Below are 20,565 nucleotides of genomic sequence, written 5' to 3' on the forward strand. Positions count from 1 at the left end.
AGTCACGCACAATCTGAATGGTCCCTGCTGTCTTCTGGGACATGTGTGTCTCCCAGAAGACAGTCAGGGGGTGGGGGCTGGAAGTGGCGTAAATACCCGCAGATAAGCCATCTATGCCCGGAAGTGGGAGCAAATGCCTGTATTAAACAGGTATCTGGGTTCCGAAAAGCGGAAGTTCAATTTTTGGGTGGAACATCGCTTTAATACATAAACACCTAGTTGTGGTTATGTCAGTATCACCATGACTTGCATAATATTGTGGCATAGCTCATATTTCCTCAGTGTTTGTTTCTATTCAAGGATTTCTGTATATTCCAAGTGGTCTCTTATGTCATAAATGCCTCTCCCAGTCTGCCAGTAGTAATATAATATGAGATGTACAGCTCAGAGCACATTTATGGCAAACACTCTGTGGGGGCATTTGAAATAATAATAATAATTTGTGGAGTTTAATATTGTTTTAGAGGGTAAGTTCACCTTGGGTGGAACATGTAACATGTTCCCAATTTTTAGGGTGGAACATGTAACATGTTCCCAATGCTGCAGCCACTGCCCGATGCCTGCACTCCCTGTGACAGCAGTACAGGAAAAAGTTCCCTGTACTAGCTGTCACTTTTTAAAACCCCCAAACATTATATATTTTTTTCTAACACCCTAGAGAATATAATGGCGGTCATTGCAATACTTTTTGTCACACCGTATTTGTGCAGCGGTCTTACAAGCGCACTTTTTTTGGAAAAAATTTATTGTTTTGTATTAAAAAAATAGGACAGCAGTAAAGTTAGCCCAATTTATATATTATGAAAGATAATGTTACGCGGAGTAAAATGATACCCAACATGTCACGCTTCAAAATTGCGCCCGCTCGTGGAATGGCGTCAAACTTTTACCCTTAAAAAGCTCCATAGGCGACGTTTAAAAAATTCTATAGGTTGCATCTTTTCAGCTACAGAGTAGGTTTAGGTCTAGAATTATTGCTCTCGCTCTAACGATCACGGTGATACCTCACATGTGTGGTTTGAACACCGTTTTCATATGCGGGCGCTACTCACGTATGCGTTCGCTTCTGCGCGCGAGCTCGTAGGGACGGGGCGCTTTAAAAACATTTTCTTTTTGTTTTCTTATTTATTTCGATTTATTTTATTAGTTTTTACACAAAAAAAAAAAAAAAAAAGGATCACTTTTATTCCTATTACAAGGAATAACATCCCTTGTAATAGAAAAAAGCATGACCGGTCCTCTTAAATATGAGATCTGGGGTCAAAAAGACCTCAGTTCTCATATTTAGACTAAAATGCAAAAAAAAAAAAAAAAATTGTCATTTGAAAAAATTACAACAAGAAAATATTGCTTTAAAGCGGAGCTCCACCCTAAAGTGGAACTCCCGCTGATCGGAAACCCTCCCCCCTCCGGTGACAGGTATTTGCACCCACTTCCAGCCACAGTCTACGGGCAGACTGCGGGCATGACGTCACCTCCCGTCCCCCCCCCCCCCCCCGTTGTGCTCTGGGAACACTCGGCTCCCAGAGCATGCGCCGTAGGGAACCGGGCAGTGAAGCCGGAGCACTTCACTTCCTGGTTCCCTCACCGAGGATAGCGGGAGGGGAGCAGAGTGACGAGCGATCGCTCGTCCTCTGCTGCGGACGGCGCTGGACTCCAGGACAGGTAAGTGTGCCGATATTAAAAGTCAGCAGCTGCAGTATTTGTAGCTGCTGGCTTTTAATATTTTTTTTTCAGCGGACATCCTCTTTAAAGCGGGGGTTCACCCTGTTAAAAAAAAAAAAAAATGTTTTTTTTTTATTAGACCATTACATTCGGCATCGTAGCGCGAGCTACGGTATGCCGGTCTTACATTTTTTATCCCCGTACTCACTGTGCTATGGCTCATTGAAGATTCCGGGGAATGGGCGTTCCTATGGTGAGAGAAGGTGATTGACGGCCGGCCCTGGCACGTCACGCTTCTCCGGAAATAGCCGAAATAGGCTTGGCTATTCACGGCGCCTGCGCATAGCCTGTGCGCAGGCGCCGTGAATAGCCGAGACCTACTCCGGCTGTCTTCGGGGAGCGTGACGTGCCAGAGCCGGCCGTCAATCATCCTCCCTCTCCATAGGCACGCCCATTCCCCGCGGGAGTCGGATTCTTCAATGAGCGATAGCACAGTGAGTACGGGGATTAAAAATGTAAGACCCGCATACCGTAGCTCGCGCTACGATGCCGAATGTAATGGTCTAATGATGTGAAGGAGGGTGAACCACCGCTTTAAGAAGCATGGGCGGAAGTGACGTTTTGAAGTCGCTTCCGCCCTGCTATGCTATGGGGACGGGTGGGGGCCATCTTGCCCTCACTCGTATCGCAGGAGAGAGGATCCGATCGCCTCCGCTGCTGCCGACTGCTCCGGTAAGTGGCGGAGGGCGTGGGAGAGCAGCGGGAGGGGGGGGGGGGGTCTCTCTCCCACGATGACGGTGATCTCGTGGCGAATGCGCCGCGGAGACCACGGTTATCGTTGAAAGGACCGCTCACTGAAAAGATGGATATCTCGGTTGTGGCAGCAGCTGCTGCCGTTACGGTGATATCCATCTTTAAAAAAATGACGTATATATACAGTGAGCGGTCCTTAAGTGGTTAATGAGTATGTTGTCAATGTTAGGGTCAGAACTGTTTTTTACGACTTCTATGCAATTATGGAAAATATTTTTGATATCATTTAATAAATAAATACCTCTTTTGCGTTTCAAATACTTATCTCGCTGCTAAAAAGCCCCTTGAGGGATCTTCCATTAAATAAAAAAAGAAAAAAAAACGTGAACCTATAATGACACTTTAAATAATTAATGAGGGGAGAAAAAAGTGCCTGGAGCCAGTCATGACTCCATGTCATGGTCCAATCATTGAATGTTCTCTGCACCTTATACAGAGAACAGCCTGGGGAACATACTGTACCCTACATGTTCTGTATGAGTCCTAAAATACAGCCACAGTGTGGCATGTGCTGTCCAGTCCGTAGTAATATCTGCCCTCCATTATGAATGGGCCTCTGTTATAAACCTCTTGTGTGTTTGTACATGGAGAAATACGGGATGTGGTAAAACTGGGAAAAACAAGATGATCTCAAAATTCAAGTGGTTGGCGGTAGGAACCAAGTACAGTATATTTCACCTTTCATTTGGTGGAAAGATTGGAGAAGAAATTTGATCAGCATATGAGCAGGTTTGTAATAATTGACCCTATTTTAGCACTTGAAGAAATCTAATAATAAATACCGTGGCCCGGATTCTGAGAGCAATTGTGCCTGCGTAACCATAGTTACGCAGCGCAATTGCTTACTTGCGCCGGCGTAACGAATGCTCCTGATTCAGGAACCTCGTTACGCCGACTGCAGCCTAAGATATGCGTGGCATAATGCTCTTATGCCCGCATATCTTAGGCTGCATTCTTGCGATGGCCGCTAGGTGGCGTTCCCGTTGTGCTCAGCGTATAGTATGCAAATTCCATACTAACGCCGATTCACAACGTTACGCGAGCCCTGCGTACGCAGTTTACGTCGTTTGCGTACGGCGGTTTTCGCGTAAGGCTGCCCCTGCTATTAGCAGGGGCAGCCAATGTTACGTATACCCGTCGTTCCCGCGTCGCAAAATTTAAAATTTTACGTAGTTTGCGTAAGTGAATCGTGAATGGCGCTGGACGCCATTCACGTTCACTTTGAAGCAAATGAGGTCCTTGCGACGTCATTTACCGCAATGCACGTCGGGAAAGTTTCCCGAAGGAGCATGCGCTCTACGCTCGGCGCAGGAATGCGCCTAATTTAAATGATTCCCGCCCCCTACGGGATCATTTAAATTGGGCGCGCTTACCCTGGGCATTTTGCCGGAGCGCCCACGCAATTTACGGAGCTACTGCTCCGTGAATCGCGGGTAGCGTAGAAAATTTGCGGGGGCGCAGGGCAAAAACGTTGCCCTGCGCCTCCGTAAAAAAAGCGCAAATGTACCTGAATCTAGCCCCGTATACCTAAAAATGGCTAAAGACTATTTGTGGAAATAACTAACTCCAGTGCGGTGCTGAAATATTTTGAGGCTTTTATCTTGTTTCCTTGTTCACAGGTCACTTCTGTAAAGATTTAAAATAGTGTATATGTTTCTCCATTTTTGTGACACCGAATGAGTTGATTGTTGGCAAAGTTACTGTAAAAACATAAAACAACAAAAAAAGTTACGATGGTTAAAACTCACTACATTGAACAGCCTTCACCTGCGGGCTAAAATGCTGCAATTCTTGTAATGCAGAACTTCTGGGAAAAGGCATGTGCTTATTTTACACACAAATGTTTTTTTATTCCTTTTTAATACGGGTATAGCGTCCAAGAATCCAGAACTGCAACATCATTGTCATTCCAGACTGTACCTGTAAATGTTAAAAACATACCTAAAAATGCTGATTTTTTTTTTTTTTTTTTTAAGAGCGCTGTGTTGGTTTTGTTTTGTTTTGTATTTAAAGTCTTATGCCGCGTACACACGACCGTTTTTCATGACGAGAAAAATGCAATTTTTTAAATTGGTCTTTAAAGCGGGGGTTCTCCCTAAAAAAATTGTTTTTTTTCCTAGCATCTCATTCAGCATAGTAGCGTGAGCTATAGTATGCCTTTATATTTTTTTTGGCGCTGTACTCGCTGTGTAATCGCGTAGTAGTTTCAGGGGAATGGGCGTTCCTATGCAGAGGGCTCGTGATTGACGGCCGGCTATGGCGCGTCACGCTTCACGGAAATAGCCGAAATAGGTGTTTGCTCTTCACGGCGCCTGCACAGTCAGCTCCGATGTCTGTGCGCAGGCGCCGGGAAGAGCCGAGACCTACTCCGGCTATTTTCGTGAAGCGTGACGCGCCATAGCCGGCCGTCAATCACGAGCCCTCTGAATAGGAACGCCCATTCCCCGCGGGGAGTCTGAAATTTTACTACACGATTAAACAGTGAGTACGGCGCCAAAAAAAATTATAAAGGCATACTGTAGCTTGCGCTACTATGCTGAATGAGATGCTATAAAGTTGTTTTTTAGGGTGAAACACCGCTTTAAAAACGACCGTGTGTAGGCTCCAGAGCATTTTTCTCAACGTGAAAAATGGGCATTAAAATTTTAGAACATGCTCTATTTTTTCTCGTCGTTTTTCACGTCGTGAAAAACGGTTGTGTGTAGGCTTTAACGGCGGGAAAAAACATGCAAGTTATGAGACAGGAAATTGGCATAATCAGCCCAAAGGGTGGCGCCATTCGAATGGAACTTCCCCTTTATAGTGCCGTCGTACGTGTTGTACGTCACTCAGCTATGCACAAGCATTTTTTATCACGATCGTGTGTATGCAAGGCAGGCTTGAGAGGAATCAATTCGAGAAAAACGTCATTTTTTTTTCCATGACATGAAAAACGGTTGTGTGTACGCAGCATAAGTGTAAAATGAAAATGTATCTATTAGTGAAGAATGGTGAACCAGTCTAGCCCCTAACTTCTTTATACCTTGGATATTCCAACAGTGAGTTCTCCTTACCATCATTGTTGATTCTGTTCTGTCCATCTGGGAATTTTGGGCCGGCTTACACACTTTTTAGCAGGTTCCTGTTAAATTCTCAATAATACAAAATAAATAAACTGAATAGAGGGTCTATGGGGGCCCTCCAAAAGGAGGTGCTTAACTGTCCAGTATCTTCAAAAAGTTGACGTGTTTTGGGTAAATTGACCCTTTAAAACAGGGGTGCCCAACCAGTGGCCTGCGGAGCCCTCTAATGTGGCCCGCGACCTCCTGCTTTGGGATAGAATAGAATTCTTTTATTAAAGGTCAGTTTATTACAAAAATCACAGTGTATATTGGGCATATCTGTTCTGCAGTGGTTACTGGGCTGCTTTCAAACTGACCCGCAGATGCAGAGCAGTGTACCTGCAGGTTACCTGCACTGAGTTTGGTGAGCTTTCTGAAAGTGCACCAAACCTGCAGAATATAATAGAAGTCTATTGCAAAGTGCAGAAAAGCCAAAGGTACATTGCGTTGCTCCCGTGGTGCAGGTAAACCACAGCGCATCAGGGTGAAAGCAGCCTTGGGCCCTTTTCACACGGGCAGTTCGACCCAATTGGACCCTTCATTCACCTCTTAGGAGTGGCAGACATAAACCGACTTGTGTCCTACCTCCAATCCGATCCGCAAAAAGAGTATAGTGGGTTGTGTCCGTATCCACTCTGCATATGCAGAGTGGACATGGACCTGCCATCCGCCCGCTCCATTCATTGATTTTGGCCCGCGACCGGTTACCAAGTCACTTAAGTGGCCCTCACGCTTCAAAAGGTTGGACACCCCTGCTTTAAAACATTCCTTTCGTCAAAATGTAGTAAACTTCCACCCACAGTGTAAATCCATCCCAAAAAAAGAGGAGTAAAAGGAAATAAAGGCTTGCCTTACTTCCAATGCCCTCATTGAATTCTGGGAAATATCACTTAGCCTTCTGACCCTGGAAAACAATGAGATCCCAAATCTTCGTTCTCAGGTGTCAGTGTGCTTTCTTGATTATTTTGGGAACATGGAGGCAACATTTATCGAATGTTCTCGAAAACACTAGTGATCACTAGAAAATACTCAACTCTGTTATCACTTCGAGGTTACATTATCTTATCAGTCATGCAATTTGAGTTACTTCAAGCATGATGGTCCTTTGCTGTTATTACTTGTAATAAAGTGATAACGTCCAGACTCATTCAGCTTCTATAGCAATTTACCCTAAAGGGTGCTTAAAGCTGAGCTCTAGGTATGGTGTATATTGTATAGGTACATTGGTCCAGCTTGAACCCATGTAAGCACAGCAGATCGCTTGGTCAGTACATCTCCTATTCATAGAACACCTTGCAATTTTTCCCAATGAATGCAAAGTGTTCTGTGATTGGATATGGTGGAGAGCATGACATTATCTCTGTCTCTCGGCATGAGACCCAGAAGATCACAGCAATACAACTACTACAGCGATTCTCTGCTTTCACAGGTGTAGCGTTCAAGCCGGACCAGTGTAACTATGCAAAACTAACCATACCTGTTGTTCGGCTTTAAGACATTCTAAAGTGGCTACTGTATATCATTTCAGTCTACTTTAATTGTTATTTGGTGTTATTGTAGCTGAATCTGAGCGAAGTTCACCAGAACGTATACTAAGGTTCAAAATGCGGAAAGACCCTGCACAGCTCTGATCTTTACAATATGTCACCATACACTCGCACATCTGAATGTAAATGTGAGCTGTCATGAATTACTAATGATCCTGTCATTCAAAGGTTTAACTTTGGTATGCACAGATCACGAAAGGTGTCATTCTCCCCACACTCACTCTCACTCTCACTGTCTCTCTCTCTCATCTCTCTCATCTCTCTCCCCACCCCCCCCCCTCTCTCTCTCTCTCTCTCCCCACTTCTCCCCTGCTCCCCACTTCTCCCCTCTCTCTCTCTCTCTCTCTCTCTATCCACCCCCCCCCTCTCTCTTCTCCTCCTCCTCCTCCTCCTCCTCTCCCCCCTCTCTCTCTCCACTCCCCCCTCTCTCTCTCCACTCCCCCCCTCTCTCTCTCCACTCCCCCCCTCTCTCTCTCCACTCCCCCCTCTCTCTCTCTCCACTCCCCCCTCTCTCTCTCCACTCCCCCCTCTCTCTCCACTCCCCCCTCTCTCTCTCTCCTCCCCCCTCTCTCTCCACTCCCCCCTCTCTCTCTCTCCTCCCCCCTCTCTCCACTCCCCTCTCTCTCTCTCTCCACTTCTCTCTCTCTCGCGCGCGCGCCCTCTCTCTCTCTCTTGCCCCCCTCTCTCTCTCTCTCTCTCTCTTGCCCCCCTCTCTCTCTCTCTTGCCCCCCTCTCTCTCTCTCTTGCCCCCTCTCTCTCTCTTGCCCCCTCTCTCTCTCTCTTGCCCCCTCTCTCTCTCTCTCTCTCTTGCCCCCTCTCTCTCTCTCTTGCCCCCTCTCTCTCTCTCTCGCCCCCTCTCGCCCCCCTCTCTCTCTCTCTCTCTCTCTCTCTCTCTCTCTCTCTCTCTCTCTCGCCCCCCTCTCTCTCGCCCCCCTCTCTCTCTCTCGCCCCCCTCTCTCTCGCCCCCCCCCTCTCGCCCCCCCCCTCTCGCCCCCCCCTCTCTCTCTCTCTCTCTCTCTCTCTCTCTCTCTCTCTCTCTCTCTCTCTCTCTCTCTCTCTCTCTCTCTCTCTCTCCCCCCCTCCCCTCTCTCTCTCGCCCCCCCCCCCCCATGCAAATGATGGGCCAAGCGTCATAGAAGTACTTAAAACGAACGGCGCATGCGCCGTCCCGTGGACGTATCCCAGTGTGCATGCTCAGAATCACGTCGGAACTACTCCCTAAGATACGACGGATCACTGCCTAGGACCCGCAGACCCGATCGCCGCCGGAGTCCCGCGATTGGTCCCCGGAGCTAAAGAACGCGGAGAGGTGTGTGTAAATACAGCTTCCCTGTTCTTCACAGTGGCAGCTTCATTGATCGTGTGTTCCCTAATATAGGGAAACACGATCAATGATGTCACACGTCCAGCCCCGCCCCCTACAGTTGGAAAAACATATGAGGTCACACATAACCCCTACTGCGCCCCCTAGTGGTTAACTCCCAAACTGCAATTGTAATTTTCACAATAAACAATGCATTTTTATAGCATTTTTTGCTGTGAAAATGACAATGGTCTCAAAAGTGTGTCAAAATTGTCCGATGTGTCCGCCATGTTGTCGCAGTCACGAAAAAAATCATTGATCTCCGCCATTTTATAAAAATGCAATAAAACTATCTCCTATTTTGTAAACGCTATAAATTTTGCGCAAACCAATTGATAAACGCTTATTGCGATTCTTTTTTTTTTTTTTTACCAAAAATAGATAGAAGAATACGTATTGGCCTAAACTGAAGGGAAAAAAACGTTTTTTTTTAATATCTTTTTGGGGGATATTTATTATAGCAAAAAGTAAAAAATATTGATTTTTTTTTTTTCAAAATTGTCGCTCTATTTTTGTTTATAGCGCAAAAAATAAAAACCGCAGAGGTGATCAAATACCACCAAAAGAAAGCTCTATTTGTGGGAAAAAAAGGACGCCAATTTTGTTTGGGAGCCACATCGCACGACCGCGCAATTGTCAGTTAAAGCGACACAGTGCTGAATCGCAATAACTGGCCAGGTCCTTTTACCTGCATAAAGGTCCGGGTCTTAAGTGGTTAATGACCCTTTCTGTTAAATTGTTAAAATGTGTATTTGTAAGTATTGTTTCATACAGGCCACCCTGTTAGGGTTGTTTCCTCACTTTAATTTTTGTCTTGCCTTTTTTTTTTGCAGTCTATCATATTTGAAGAGGTTGACATAACAGACGCCAGTGTTGCCGAGTCAAGCACCAAGAACCTAAACAACAGTTTCACAGTATGTACCCAGCTTACTATAGAACACCACACGTCTTCTACCTGTGTAATAAGTCGAACAATTGCTTCTCACTAACCATCAGTTGTATCTGCCTGGTGTTTGCTCCCAGTAACTACAATCAGATTTGAATATTCTTTCAGTAATGCTGACCACTGTCAGTGTGATGTTGGGGGCAGCTACAGGAGCGTCGCTGTTTAAAGGGGTTGTAAAGGAAAACATTTTTTTTTCATAATTAGCATCCTTTACCTGCAGACATTCCTCTTTTCACTTCCTCATTGTTCGTTTTTGCTCAGAAGTTGCTCTATTTCTTCTCTGTTCTGTTTACTTCCTGCTTGTCTGATTTTACTGACCACCGTGAAGGGAGGCTTTACTGCGGTGGTCAGTAACGTGCTCACCCCCTCCTGGGAACTACATCTGTGCATCAGGACGCTCTCTACATGTTAGAGACTTCAAGGAGGTGTGAATTACTGGGCGTGCCGCAATGCATACTGGGAAATGTAGTTCTTACATGAACGAGCGCCGCAAACCAGGAAGTGAATGAGAGAACAAACTAGAATGCCGGAGGTGATATAGATGAAGGAATTTAATAGGTATTTACTCGTTTTTTAACAGAATCGTTACACTATTCTGTCTGTCTACCTTGCAGACATTAATTTTAGGCAAAAACAAAATTTCCTTTACAAAGCTGGCCATACACTAGTAGATTTTTCAACAAACGTTTGAATGTTAAAAGGTACTATACGCCAGCGCGGTTAAATATATTTTTTCCTGAAATGTCAGATAGATGTTGGAGAGGCTGTGGGGAGAAAGGGACAATGTTGCATACATTTTGGGGATGTCCAATAATACGACAATTTTGGGAAACCGTTCGGAGAATTACACAAACATTTACGCAATATCAGATTCCAGATGACCCCTCGTTTTTTTTATTACATCATGACGAAATTTTTCCGGTAAGATATACGGGATCAATGATATGTCATCTGATAAATGCGGCAAAAAGTTGCATTGCAACAAAATGGAAAGACCCCGAGGCACCTCCAATATCTATGTGGCTGAAAACAGTAAGGAAAATAGGGATAATGGAGAAACTTCTCCCAAGAACAATAGATAAGAAAGAGCAAATTAAAATGATATGGGCACATTGGGAACTATTTGTACAATCGGAAGAAGGTAAAAAGCTATTAGGGGAATAGTAGAAAGGTTAATAGATGGAAGAAAGAAGGGAAATAGAAGAGAGATTATATCACCCGCGGGGGGAGGACAACGGAGGAGGGGAGGGTTGTTATATGTTTGTTTTTTTTTCTCTTTTCCTTTCCTTTCCTTTTCTTTTATTTATTTTTTTTTATTTTTTTTTTTCTCTTTCTTCTCTCCGGTTGTTGTGGACATAGACGGCCGGAGGAAGGGAAGAGGTGAAGATAGGGGTCTAGAGGTAGGGATAAGGGGGGAGGGAATGAGGGGATAAAATGAGGAAGGAAGTGCTATGGGGATAACAAGGGAATTAGTCCATTATATAAAGAATATATGGAATACTTCGGGTAATTTTGAATTTAGTTTAAAAGAAGCAAGTATTTTGTTTACTATATCTATCTTAGAGGAATGGATTGAAAATTATCAGTGATATAGATATTATAATCTCCTTCGGCAGTAATCTGTGAACAATAAATAGAGCTGAAGAGAGAGAAGTAATGTAATATCCATATATATATATATATGTTGATGTATAGGACTGTGCCTGGTTCTCTTCTTATGTTTCCTGTATCGCTTTCTTGCTTTTTGTTCTTTTTTGGAAAGAAACAAAATAAAAATATAGAATGTAAAAAAAAAAGAATGTTAAAAGGAAACAAAATTTTAAAACGTTTTTTCAAACAGTCGTCCAGTCAAATGTACAAGAATTTTTGCACAAAGCTCCAATTTGTGCAAAAATTCTTGTACATTGACTGGACAAATGTTTGAAAGTACTTCACATTTTTGTTTCCTTTTAACATTGTTTTAGAATGGATGTAATTGATCAAACCTGCCAATTTCCAAATGAAAACCAAATTCACTGTTAGAAATTATTTTGTTGGAGAAAAGTTTTCCATCCCGCTCCTTCAATTTTTCTCCTCACTGTGGTTGAAAACGAACATTGATTTGACCCCACTAACGATTAGAAAACCGAACAAATGTTCTTTACATTAAAACATTTTGAACAAAATTCTACTAGTGTGTATCCGGTTTTATTTTTCAGTATACAGGCATCACTAAGGTTAAGGTGTTTTCACATCGCAGATAGCTAATTTAAAAACTGAAAGGAAATGCACTGTTGTGGTTTTCTGCAACGTGTCTCTCCCCCGTCTCTGAATAGGGAGGTCCCTTTTATACATTTAAGGCTTTGGTTTTGGGTTTATCTGTGAACCATTTAAATAAATGAAGGCCAATTCCTGCTTTGCACCGACTACAATGTGGAATAAAGACTGCACTTGGTGTGTTTGTGTTTGTGTATATATACTGTGTGCTTGTATATAAAATATATGTATAAGAGCAAAATGGCCCAGGAAATTGGGGCTTTCACGGTCTTGCTGTTTACTTCTTGTTTTTTTTGTTTGTAAAAAGATAGCTTTCACAAAGTTTTTCAATGTTAATCGGGCCTTTTGTATAATTCAGCAAATAAAGGTTCTACTGAAATGAGCCAGACTGTGGAAGATAATACAGTTATGGATGCCATGCAAATTTACCTAGCCACCATATAAAAAAGGGAGCGAACCACTTGGTTAAAATAGATGCAGGTGGCATTGCTGGCTTAGGAGAAGCAGTAAAACTCCTGGCTGATAAATAGTTTAAACTTCAGGACTAGAAACCAGGTTAGGGCCTTTTCACACGGGGCGGATCAGTAATGATCTGCCTCTGTGTGTCCGTATGCTCAGCAGGGATCGCTCCGTATATCCCCGCTGAGCCGGCGGCTGACAGGGCGGTCCCTGCACACTGTGCAGGGACCGCCCTGTCTTTTCTTCGCTCTCCCCTATGGGGGATCAGATGAACACGGACCGTTCACGGACAGTTTTTAATGACACTTTGCCGAACTGAATGGTAAACATGCCAAAATGTGTGCATCATATATTTTTTTTATTCCATTGATACATGCACCATGAAATGGAATGTTCCTCCCACACTTTGCATATAAATACCATAGGTGTATATACATCTTTGGCCAAAATTCAAAAAACAAGTCCAGCCGGCAGTCATAATTCATGATTCAAAATGTTAATATGAAAAAAATATATAGATCATATATAGAAAATATATAGATGATGTGGGCCCTCTGATCCCTCCTGTATTGAATTCTATTGTAACTGTCTGCCCTCATGTTGTAAAGCGCTGTGCAAATTGTTGGCGCTATATAAATCCTGTATAATAATAAGAAGAAGAATGTATAGCGGGGAAAAAAGCACATGGGTAAGTTACTTGAATTGGTAATTTGCCATGTTCTTATTTTTTTTTTTTCCTGCCATTTGTAAGGACTCCAAAATATTGGATGAAAGGGATAACTTCAGCAGCAAGTGTATTGGGATGTGTCCAGGTTCTCAGATTAAAAAATAAAAATACATTTTATTTTCACTGGTAGGAACATGTTCCGTTTTCTATGTATTTAGCATACACCTGTGTCATATGGAATATGACTGCAGGATAAATGATCTGTCAGCCAAATCTTCATATTTGTCAACAGTTGAATTGGCCTCCCGCTTCTTCTATTTGTCAGGGACTCTAATATAGAACTGTATTTATTCCCCGCTTTACCCACCTTTCTTGGCCATTTCAAGAGTGTGGCCCACTTTTCTTGTTGGGGAATTATTCTCCAAGGCTGAAGGATCAAAGAGCCATGGTTTCCAAAAGAGATCTATTCACTCTAGCCTACAAACAAGGGGTCGCTACAATAGTCTACAAGCAAGCCCCTTTGATCAAAACATAGACAATGCATTTGATAGTATGGCATTTTTTAGGCATAATTTACCACTTTCTTACTGAGCTTTCAGAGCTCTCACACTTAGAATAACAATTGCACGGTCATGCAACGCTGTACCCAAATGACATTTTTATAATTTTGTTCACACAAATAGAACTTTCTTTTGGTGGTATTTAATTACTGTTGGGTTTTTGATTTTTTTGCAAAAAAAAAAAAAAAAGACTAAAATTTTGAGAAAAAAACACCCCCCAAAACAGTTTCATAGTTTGTTATAAAATTTTGAAAATGGGTATTTTTTCTCCTAGATTGATGTACGCTGATGAGGCTGCACTGATGGGTGGCACTAATGGGCAGCACTGAAGGGCACTGATAATTACTGATGGGTGGCACTGGTGACACTTATAGGCAGCACTGATGATGAGGCTCTAATGGGCATTGATTGACAGCACTGGTGGGCATTGATAGGTGGCACTGTTGTGCAAATGTAGGTGGCACTGTGGGCACTGGTTGGCACTGTGGGTACTGATAGGTGGCACTGGTGGGCACAGATGAGGCATCCACAGCTCTCTGTGTGACGGAGCTATGGTGGAAAAAAAAAAGATTACCAAACTTCTGTCATTGGCTGATGGCTGATCACATGGTAAGGGGCTGGGATCTACCCCTTACTTCGATCTGTGATTAGCCCAGTTTTATAGACTCAGTGATCACAGGGCGTGCAGGCAGCTCGTGCACAGGAGGATGTCCTATGATGGCCTCCCGGGAATTAGGGCCCACACTGTAGCCGTCATTCGGCTATAGCGTGAGCAGAGGTTGAAGTTTTTATAAACCCTTCCATATTCCCAGTGAAGTTACTAGCCCTATGTGATACACATAGATTAAACCAATCCTCCTGTATCAGTTGGACCTGTTTATCTCAGCCATCTCTTCTCTACATCTGTTTACAGTGCAGAATTTACACCGCTTTTCTGAGCTTCCAGAGGCAGGAGGTGGTGAACTGATGTCACACACTCTGCAGCTTAGAGAGGACAACTGAGTGTAATCTGAGACCTGCGTGGAGGGAAGAGATATACTCCCCTCTACACAGACTCAAAGAGAAATGTGCACATGATGAGGCAGTCACCTGCTGTGTGTTGGAGCTTCCCTCCCCATCCCCAATCATATCTTGGATTCGCATAGCCTGTCAGAAATGACCAGACTGGAGACCGAAATCACACTGGTGCTTTGGACTCGAGCAAGTTATCATAGCAGGATTTGCTTTGTTAATTTTTCATTGCAGAGGTTTACAATCATTTTTAAGCCTAAAGGGGGACATATGAATGGCAATTTATAGCGTAGAAATGGCAAGTTCTCTGCATTTTAATATCTAGATTTTTAAAAATGTTATTTATCTTAATGTATACCATCAATGGCAGTCTGCATTGAAAAATATGCCATGAAAGTCTCTTGGATTATGTTACATAGCACCAATATTGACACATTTCTGGTGTGACGGCCACAGTGATGGTGTTTATATGTAATGCTTCCTTCTCCATATGACAGAACTGGTGTGACTAGATCTGTATGCTCTGTAAAGTGCTATGTAATATGACAAGGCTATTTTAAAATACTTGAAATAATAAAGAAACGCCTTCTGTTCTGAAAATACATCTTGCAAGGCCCCCCCACTAGCATACCTGAAGGCTTGTATTGTTGAAGTGTCACTAATCGCTTATTGTCCAAACGCACAATTTATCCAGTAAACAAACGTTCTTTTAAGTATGTAAAAAAAAAAAAAAAACTTCCTAAACATTTTTCTGTGCAACCCCCTCACCCCAGAGCATGTACCACTCTGATCAAACTACAGTCCCCAGAAATCAATTTACTACTTAGCATTAACCACCATTTTCCTTTATTCAACCTGGTCCCACCTACAAAATAAAGCTGCCGATGATATGTGGGTGGCAATTACATGAATGGGTGTACTTATGTGCTTTTACATGCCAGGACTGGGGTTGTTGGCTACTACCAATGTCGGGAGCGAGCCCTGGAGAGTGGCCACACTTACAGTGGGACCATGTAGAGCGAATGTAGCCACCCTCTTAAAGGGAGTGGTGACTTAGAAAAGTTTGAATTCCATTTACAGGAGATGCTCAGCAATACTGCTAATAGAAGGGACATGTGAACAGTAGTCATTGTATGCAATATACTAATAGGTTTAGTGCCAGTATAACCACAGCTTGTTTTGGCCATACTTCTCTTGTTGGCCAAAGGAGTGCAGTTGCTTTTTCTCTCCTGAGACCCAGAGTCAACTTAAGCCAGCCATAGACAGTTTGAATCCCGGCCGATTTCAGCAGGAACCACCTAGATTCGAACCATGTATGGGCAAGCTGAATGTACCCAAGTTGATCTACAGATCAACTCTGGTACAACCAGCCTGTTGAATTTTACATGCGATTATTGCTAGCGGCTGTTCTAGTAATAATTACTGTGTTCTCTCAGCCTGGGTGGCTTCCCCCAGTGTGATAACACAATGGCTCCATGGGGGAAAAGTACCCAATAAACACTGTGTTAATGGGGGAATCCAGTATTTTTCTTTCCTGCAACCTGTAGTTGCAGGAAAGAAAATCACTCTGTCGATAGCTGGCCTTAGTCAATCAGTGTGGCATACCTGCTTCATGCCCTGGAGGGATCCCGCTGCCTGATTGACTTCTGGTTCCAGATCTTAGCAAGAGGCTGAGTGCCAAACCAGCTTCACCTCTCCAGCCTGGAGCTTCAGTGAGCGCTTGAGGAGCAGAGAGCAGACTGAGACCTGAGCGATCAGTGGTCATGTGATTGCTCAGTTCTCAGTCTTCGAGGTAGTGTGGGACAGCTGCAGCATAGAGGTGAGTAGTTTATTTTAAGCTTCTCCTTTAAAGAACTTTGTGCTGAAAAAGTGAGATTGCTTTTCATATACAGAGTTTTTGATGTATGATACTTTCTTTTTTCTTTGATATATATATATATATATACAGTATATATGGGTGCAACTTGTACTTTTTAATATAGATGCACATGTGCATGTTTCTTGATTGTTCAAAGTATTTTTGTGAAAACCTACCACAGTTTTCTTTAGAATGCTTTTTGAGGTTATTGTATAGATTTATTTAACGTGGTTTCCCCTTGTGCTAACGCTCTAAAACAAAAGTTAAGTAGTAGTTTTATATTTAGCTCCTGTGGTTTTTGTCAGCTGAACCATGGCAGAAGAGTCTTCTCAACGAAGGAGTGGTTTTATTACTGTGGTTTGTTTTTCAGTCCACACCTTCTACAAGAATTGGCATATATAGCTGATAGAGCAATGCTTGATAGGTCAGGAAGTGGGTTAGTAGCACAACACTTACACGAAGAACTGACATTCTCTAAATGCCTGTGACTATAAAAGTGCAGGGCTGTGACCCCTGGTCCTTAATTACACTTAACTGATAATGATCTTTATAATGAATGAAATTTATTGTTACTGTCGTTCAACTGGCAACGCACATTTCTTGGCAGATTATTATTTTTTTGTAGCTGTCATGTTTTATGTTTCATCAGCATTGTAATTTGAACTTATTCTAAGAGCAAAGTTTAACAAATTAATGTGTTGGGCGAAGTTAGGAACCAGTGGTTGGTTGTAAAAAAAAATGACTCCGGGGTTGATTTACTAAAACTGTAGAGTGCAAAATCTGGTGCAGCTCTGCATGGTAGCCAAGCAGCCTCTAACTTCAGCTTGTTCAATTAAGCTTTTCCAAAAAAAAATAACTTGTATGCAGAGCTGCACCAGATTTTGCACTCTCCAGTTTTAGTAAATCAACGCCACCATTTCAGACTAAAAGGTAGAATATTGTTTTGAAATAAGCTGTTGACATCTCTAAAATGCCAGTTAGCACCTTTTTTTTGCTCTTTCTGAAATGGTAAGGCCCCTTTCTCACGGGTTGGCCGATCGTTGTCAGCTGGTCAGTTTTTTAGGCATACCCGATTGGACCATCCAGTGCCTTCTATGGAGCGACGAATGTCAACGGACATGTGTTCATTTAAACCAGTCGGCATCTCATCCCATCCATCTAAAACAGACATATAGGGAATAGGATGACAGTCAAATGTAAACGGACAGGTGGACCTGTCATCCACCTGCTCAGCAGGGATAAGAGGAGAGGTCCTCCGCTGAGCAGGCAGATCCGCAGTGTGAAAAGGGGCCTAAAACTGCTTCTACACAGTTCAGGGACCAGAACTGTGGAAAAATATTGTCTACCTCCAGCATTTCCTTATATCAGAAAAAACACACCACCTCTGATATTTTTTAAGTGGAACTCAACACTCAAAACTTGAAGATTTGCTACGGCATAAGTCATTTAGTAATGGTAATTGTGTCTAGATTTCCTCCTGAAGTTTGCTTCCTGATATTTGAGGGGACTGCCTTATGGTTGTATATTGGCAGTGCACACAGGACAAAACCAATCTCCTGCGCTCAAGAGAAGTGTTCTGGCCAAAGACAATCTGTACTCTTCAGAAAATCCAATTTGCAGCAGTTTTGCTGCCCCTTGCAGGTTGGGGAAACCCAAAGGACATACTGCAAATACAAGGAACAGAGGACATACCAACCTAGCGCATTACCTTTGTAATAATTTTGTGTAAAAAAAAAAAAAGAAGACAGATGTGTACTCACAAACGGCATCGGCAATGAAGCATATCAAAGTTCATATGAGAAGACAGTCCAAACATCTGAAGTATCGAAGGGGGATCCCCTCTTCCGCAGAGCCAACTCTGAGGAAGAGCGGATCCCCCCCTTGAAAAGCGTCAGCTGGTGACTAGTCCTTTGCAATAAAAGAAAAAGGTTTCTGATAGAGAAAAATGTCAAGGGTGTGCCCCATCACAAATGTATCAATAAAGAAAGACCTGGAGTGGGACTTTAAGGCCATTACCACCACACAAACAATGACAAATAGTAAAGTATTATTTTACATTTATTAGAAAACCATATAAATATTGCACATAGCCGTGGATACAGTATTTACAAAAAATGCAATGAAAGATATAACTTCCGGAGCCAGACGCGTTTCGGAAATGCTGTCTCCTTCATCAGGGGTTTAGCGAAAAATATAGTATCTATAAAATTCAAATGCATGAATAGTCATACACCCAGCACTTAGGGTAATGGTAACTTGCATCATAGTCATTTGCAAATACATACAGGTATCCACATTCGTTTAAAAAAAAAAAAAAAAGAAAAGAGAATGACACTCATGTGGAGTCCCCTGCGCGTCTCATCCACATTGTTGTTACTCCAATTCAAGATTGAATTGGAAAGAGGGATCCCCAAATGGTATATAGGGACCTTTGCAATATGCCTGCCTTTTTCTGAACACAGCTTTCAGCATTCAGGTTCTCTTTAAGGGTTCATATATACATACGTTTTTTTACTTGTTACTTGATGTGAAGAATTTTTAAAGAACTGGAATGCAGTGTTTGAATTTAGAACTGAGATCTATGGAGCACTGCTCCCTTGGATTTGATGTTGCATTTGTCATTCCATGACTTACTTTGCTTTTGTCCCACTATACAAGTTTACTACATCGGGTGATTTCATTACCTTTTGAAATGTATTGTGTAAAAAAAGAAAAAACAGTTGTGTACTCACAAACGGCTTTGGCAATAAGGCATATCAATATGTACTTGAAGCAGCCTGGTCACCTAGACAAGTCCCAAAGCACGAGAAGACAGCCCAAACGGCTGACGCTTTTCGAAGGGGAGATTCTCATTTTCCTCAGAGTTGGCTCTGAGGAAAAGGGCATCCCCCTTCGAAACACGTCAGATGTTTGGACCGTCGTCTTATATGAACTTTGATATGCTTCATTGCCGATGCTGTTTGCGAGTATGGTATGGTAAAGGCACAGCACAAACATCTCAGGTGCATCCTGAACTGAAATTATGTGCAAACTATTTTTCTTTGAAAGCACCGGAAAGTGTACTCCTTGGACTTAGTGAGACTAAAGCTTGCGTGACATCAAACCGCTGTTGAAATGACAGGCTCCTGAATTTCCTGTTAAGTGCCCTCCTCAGTCTTAAATGTTACAAATGAAATGCGTATATTACTAGCACTTCAAAGATCTGTTAGAAATACATTGTATCCTTTAACCAGCTCCACATTTCTTCAATTGGCGACTGTCACTTTCCCTTTCAGGGCAACATGAATGAGTATTTTGAAAGCCCACTTTGTGATCTTCCCCACACTCCCCGGTCATTCCATTCCTCTGCCCAGAGTGCTTCCAGGTATGGAGGAGCATAGGGCATCTTTCCAGGTTATAGTTCCCCAGCTTAATCTGCCAATTTACAGGCAGGAGGAGAGTGTTGTCATCTCTATAAAAAAGCTCCTACACCATGCAATACCGAACGTACACAGGCTGTGACTTCTGGCTCCAATGGAGGAATGTAGCAGGGTGTGTGGTAAAGGTGAATATAACTGGCTTGGCGTGGTTGGCTTTATGGAGACTCTGTCAAATTGCCCTCATTCGACAAAGTGGTATAGTCTCTCTGACTAAACATTTTACATTCTGATTGTACAGTATGATCTCCTTTAGGTCCACCAACAACTATGTAGCACAAGGACCTGCATCATTAAATACAGAGCAAAGTGATTTGTAAAGTGAAACTAAAGGCCAAACTTTTTTTTTTTTTTGGATAGAGCGGAGAGGCATTAAAACACCTGTCTTTTTTTATTTATTTTTTATTTCTGTGCCCCCTGTTAGGGAGATTCATTCTGTCTATTTGTCCTGTTTACCATTTAAAAGTAATTTTGGGTTGTCCCCTGAAAAGTAATAGAGGCGAAATGTTCCCACAGTATTCCCTTAATTTGCAGGGATTTCCTCTCATGCCCTGTTTTTGGCTATGGGACAGGAAGTGAAGGAAAATCTCCCCAATGGGACTCGGATGGCAAAAAAACTGATAGCTAGGGGTTATGACCCTCCCTTTGCTGTATCCAAAATGGAAAAAAAAAATCATTTTGCCCTGTAGTTCTACTATATGGTCTTACTACAGGGATCCTGTAGTAAAATGGCTAGCCTAACAAAAAGCATCTGCAGAACCTAATCTTCCTTCATTTTATATACATAGAAAGCTATGACGATTTCTTCATTCTGTATTGCTTTGCAGTGCTTCCATTTCTTCATCTTGGTTAACATTTCTTGCTGTTCAGGAGCTGTGGAAAGACGTCTCACACATTTCTGCC

At 42.7% G+C, this 20,565-nt stretch overlaps 1 protein-coding gene across 4 annotated transcripts in view; it reads left to right on the forward strand.

The window, feature by feature from the left end:
• The window catches only part of DGKD (diacylglycerol kinase delta), a 148,143-nt gene that overhangs the window by 50,907 nt on the left and 76,671 nt on the right, over positions 1-20,565 (forward strand). For all 4 annotated transcript variants that reach the window (XM_040348895.1, XM_040348898.1, XM_040348896.1 and 1 more), the window contains exon 3: positions 9,323-9,403. In XM_040348895.1, coding sequence (XP_040204829.1) covers positions 9,323-9,403 — 81 coding nt within the window. The remainder of the gene's footprint in view (positions 1-9,322; positions 9,404-20,565) is intronic.

This window comes from Rana temporaria, chromosome 4 (genome assembly GCF_905171775.1).
Source record: "Rana temporaria chromosome 4, aRanTem1.1, whole genome shotgun sequence".
In the NCBI taxonomy this organism is placed as follows: Eukaryota; Metazoa; Chordata; class Amphibia; order Anura; family Ranidae; genus Rana; species Rana temporaria.